Source organism: Merops nubicus, unplaced genomic scaffold (assembly GCF_000691845.1).
Source record: "Merops nubicus isolate BGI_N331 unplaced genomic scaffold, ASM69184v1 scaffold20581, whole genome shotgun sequence".
Lineage (NCBI taxonomy): Eukaryota > Metazoa > Chordata > Aves > Coraciiformes > Meropidae > Merops > Merops nubicus.
The window spans coordinates 10,883-15,290 of NW_008589251.1; the positions used below are offsets into that span (position 1 = coordinate 10,883).

General features: G+C 41.4%; 1 protein-coding gene across 1 annotated transcript in view; it reads left to right on the forward strand.

The window, feature by feature from the left end:
- The window catches only part of LOC103781822 (protein Shroom2-like), a gene marked incomplete at its 5' end in the record, with an annotated part of 14,625 nt that extends 10,874 nt beyond the window's left edge, over positions 1-3,751 (forward strand). Inside the window, 2 exons of the mRNA XM_008949545.1 lie at positions 1,300-1,303; positions 3,485-3,751. Of these exons, the coding sequence (XP_008947793.1) occupies positions 1,300-1,303; positions 3,485-3,751 (271 nt within the window). The remainder of the gene's footprint in view (positions 1-1,299; positions 1,304-3,484) is intronic.
- Positions 3,752-4,408: the final 657 nt, after the last annotated feature.

Sequence of the window (4,408 nt, forward strand, 5' to 3'; positions counted from 1 at the left end):
GGACCATCACTGCGCGTAGTGAACCTGCTGGGGGGGTTTTACTTGGTTGTGTTTATCTAAATTGCAGAGCTCAGACTGAGGGATAGTGAATGGATAAATCTCATAAGGCCATTTTCTTTAGATTTCTTAAAGCTTTTCTCTCTGCCTTGCTTTTGCTTGAAATACTAAAACTACAAATCACTTGGTAAGAAAAAAATGTCGCTTTGGGATGCAACATGGTGGAAAACATACTTCATAGCAGAAGTGTAAAGAAGGGAGGGAACTACTCATAAGTGCATAACAAGGAGGCAAACAAAAATATTCTAATAATTCAACATGAGGAAAGGAGTGTCGCTTTGTGCTGTAGTGCATGAATCTTACAGAATTCTTTATACTTAACAAAGATCTTGATAAAAATCTATGTAAGGTTCTTACAAAGAAAAGGTTTATCTACTACAGCTTCCTCCATAATGCCTAGCAAGGAACAAGAGCAAGAGATGACAGAAGGACAAGTCTTAAAAAAAAAAAAGTAGGGATGTTTTCAGCAGAAGACATGTTTTACCCAAGCAGAATAGCCTGGTAGCAATGTGAAGGAATCCCAGCAGACAGGAAAATTTCAGAAGCACTCTGTCCTGTTGGATCCCACCTCTACTGGCAGCACTTTGTTTAGCTCCAAATCCCATCAGGCCTTAGCTGGGAAGGAGGTACCTAGGGATACAGATGTGCACCAAAGGAGAGATACAGATGTGTGTGAAACTCAAAGGCTAAAATAAATAAGGGGGGGTGGGGGGAACAGGGAGGTGATGTGTGTCAAGTGAGTTTGACTTCTACAGTTAAATGAATGTGAAATGGGTTTTTTGGCTTATAGCTGTGCGCTGAAATGCCAGGAGTCCACCTCAATATTGTAACAGAATTTTTTCCACACACTGTGGCTTCATGTTGTGTTTCTTCAGTGTGCACCATTGTTTGACCAATAAGAACCAGTAAGTGCTGGGACTAATCTGAAGCTGTGTTTTTGGTGTTTGGCCCTAGATGCTGCCAAACATACTTGTTTAATGGATGTCCAGACCCTTCTCTGACTGAGGCAAACAGAAGGTATTTGACAGCTTATTTGAGGGCAGATCAAAGCTTCAAAAACTTAAAGAAATTTAATCCCTCTCTAGAATTCTTTTTTCTAAATGTGGTTGCAGTTGCCTAATGGGCTCAAGGATGGGGGTGTCAGCTGGGGAAAGAGCTACCAGATGATACGAGCATATAGGAAACACAGTTTGAGAGCTGTTATAATCAGAATAAGTTATTGGCTAGGTGTGGCAAAGGAAGAAGGGTGAGTAGGTGGTGTAGTGAGGGCAGTCAGAAATTGTCTCTGTGCTCTGCTGTCAAGTTCAGACTGACAAATCCAAATCCCCAATGTATTGTAGTCCCCATTTTTATTCTCGCACTGAGACCAAAGTCTTGCCATACTAACATCAGAAACACATCTAGAAGTTTTGGTCAGTGATGAAGACAGTCAGATGAAACCATCTGACATCATTTACACCTTTAGGCCTGGTGACCCATTTAACCATTGCTCAACTGACCTCCTTAAGAATGGCATCTTGAGCTTGCAACAATGTGTTTCACTTTACCCTTCAAAACAGATTTCTGGTGTCAGTCATCTTTGACATAGCAAAGGCAAATTCAAGAGATATGTCATTTGCCTTCTTCCTTTCTCCATCCAACTTCTCTTAGGTGTTCCCTAAACCTCCACAAGGGCAGAGGTATGAAGGCGTCTGCAAGGTTCATAACAAAAGAAGTGTTTACTTTCCTTAAACTGTCAGGTTACTCAGGTCCATCTCATACTCATGCCATAGGCTTGGTCAGAAGAAACCGTATGACTTAGATACCAGAAATTGTTACAAAGGACTGAACATTTGATAGCTCTTGTGTCTGTTGACAGTAATAATGAATGGCTTGAAAAGCAGTTATTTCCTCCCAAGATCAGGCAGGTAATTCTGCAACAGAGCTATCAGCTGGTTCATAACGTGCCCTGTTGTGTTCATCACATTCTGTCTTATTATTCTGGTGCTGCTCAGTGTAGCCATAAGCTGCAAGGTTGCCCTGGGGAGCAGTCGAGCCATGCTGCCCAGTTTGGGCTTGGCTGCTAGTTCTCCTGGTGAATTTAGGAGAACAGTACTTGTATCTCTCTGCTGCAGATAGCTCTCCTTGTAACTTGCAGTGGGATTTTTTTTTTTTCCCTGGCATAAGCTCAAAGGAAGATTAAACTGTGGTTTTTCTAATAATGTGTGATTTCTGTGACTTGTCTTCCATAGCTGTCTTGAATCCTGAGTTAATCTCGGCTGTATATTTTCAGTACATAGAGAGCTCAAGTCTGAAAGTGTTTCACCCTCTGAGCTTGGTGCTGTCTGTAGGAAAAGAGTCAGCACAGGAGACATGTGCAGCCCTGACAGGTTAAAGCTGCTAGAGCTTGCTGGTCTGCGTCCCCCTTTGCCTAACGCTTCCATCTTGGAACGGCTCTGTTTTGGAATAGTCTACACAAACACTTCTCTGTAAATCCCTTAGGCTTATTATAGCATGTGTGATTTAAAATGAAGTCCAAACGAAAAAAAAGGACACATTTATTTTAACAGGCTGTGGTTTATTTGAAGACACAGGTTCTGAAAGAAAATTCATCTCTGAAGCAAAGCTAGAAGTTATGGAGTGGTACCTCTGAGGGGCACTTTTTAATTAAGTTCAGAAGCCTGTACAGGAATTCTTGACGTCAGAGTAGGCCAGCCATACTCTGTTGCTGGAAAAAGGCAATAACTTCTAGGCAGATGTCTGAAACAGGTCAGGTTAATAATGCTCCTGTTTCTTTCCATATACTGCTAGAGGAGTATAGCTGAGCAATTCAGGTGTGGCTGTCTACTGAGTAGACAGGAGAAGTTGGATGAGATGTACCTCGCCCTCTGTGCTCGTACATGTGTGTGAATGGGATGTAGCCTCTGTCCTCTTTCTTCACGTGTTTCTGTGTTCAACATCACATCTCATGGAGAAGCTGCTGCCAACTGCAGCAGAACCATGAAATGCTGCAGTGTCAGGAGCTGTGTGAGAGCAAATCTTTCTGTTAGTACGTTTCTGGGTCCGCAGCTGTTCCAGTGTGGAAGTTCAATGCTGTGTATTGAAGATTTAAGACATTGCTGAGTGAAGTCTTAGTTTGGAGAACTTGGATGTTTCACAAAGGCAACTGTATTTTATTTGACTATTTTGAACTCTTAAATAGTAAAGCAGCCTTTGAAGTTCTTGCTGTTGAGGCCAATTGAAATTAATGATGCATCTTTCATTGGCTCACCACATTTTTTTCCTGTTTGTTAATGCTTTTTGTTACAATAAATTTATTCCACCTCTCTAAGTATTCAGGAAAGTCTTTGTCTTTGCAGCTAAAACAGACTTAAGACTTAAACTCTGACACTATTATCCCAACCTGCTGAAGCCAGTGAATTTTTAACTGTTTTTCTTCTCTCCTAAGCGGACATTGGTAGAGAAGCAGAAGCTGCTGACCCAGCAACATGAAGATGCAAAGGAGCTGAAGGAAAACCTGGATCGTCGAGAGCGCATTGTCTTTGACATTTTGGCGAACTACCTGAGTGAGGAGAACTTAGCAGACTACGAGCACTTTGTAAAAATGAAGTCGGCCCTCATCATTGAGCAGCGAGAGCTTGAGGACAAGATCAAGCTGGGGGAAGAGCAACTGAAGTGTCTGACCGATAGCCTCCAACCTGAACGGCTCAAATAAGAGGACAGAGTTTAACCAAGATGTGAAAAACGGGAGAGAAGGAAGGGATGGAGGAGTTTCCAAGTATACAAAAGAGTACCTTGGCTTGACTGAGTGTCTGGTAGAGAAGCAAGTGCACAAGAGACAAATAGCTCTCACAACAGCAATAATGTTCTCTTTCATTTTTTTTGGGATGATGTATTTAATCTTTTAGAACACGTTTTTATTGCTGGAATCTGCAGCTGTTTCTTGTTGCTTAACTTACAGAAAACTCCACAGCAAAGGATTGCCTCTTAACCTTTCTGCTCAGTAAGTTGAAAGTCTGTGGCAGTTGTGCATGCAAACAACAACATTTTTTGGATTAGATTGTATACTTTCTTTACGTTCAGGTGCTGTACAGACTGCTGGGAAACCCAACAGCAATTTATGAATGCACACAAATTTAGAAGCTCTAAATTTAGTGGCTTTTTATTTTTTTTTAAAGACACATTTAATAGGGGAAGCGTGCGTCTTATAGCTAATATATTCAGATTGCTGAAATGTAGTGTCACTCTGATCCTGTGGCATCAGACACTTTTTTGTAATATTGTATATAGGATGGCACTTTCCCCTTGCAGAAAATAACTTCAAAATCAGTCTCAGTTAAACAGCTCTTAAACCAGCTTGCAAATCACCAGA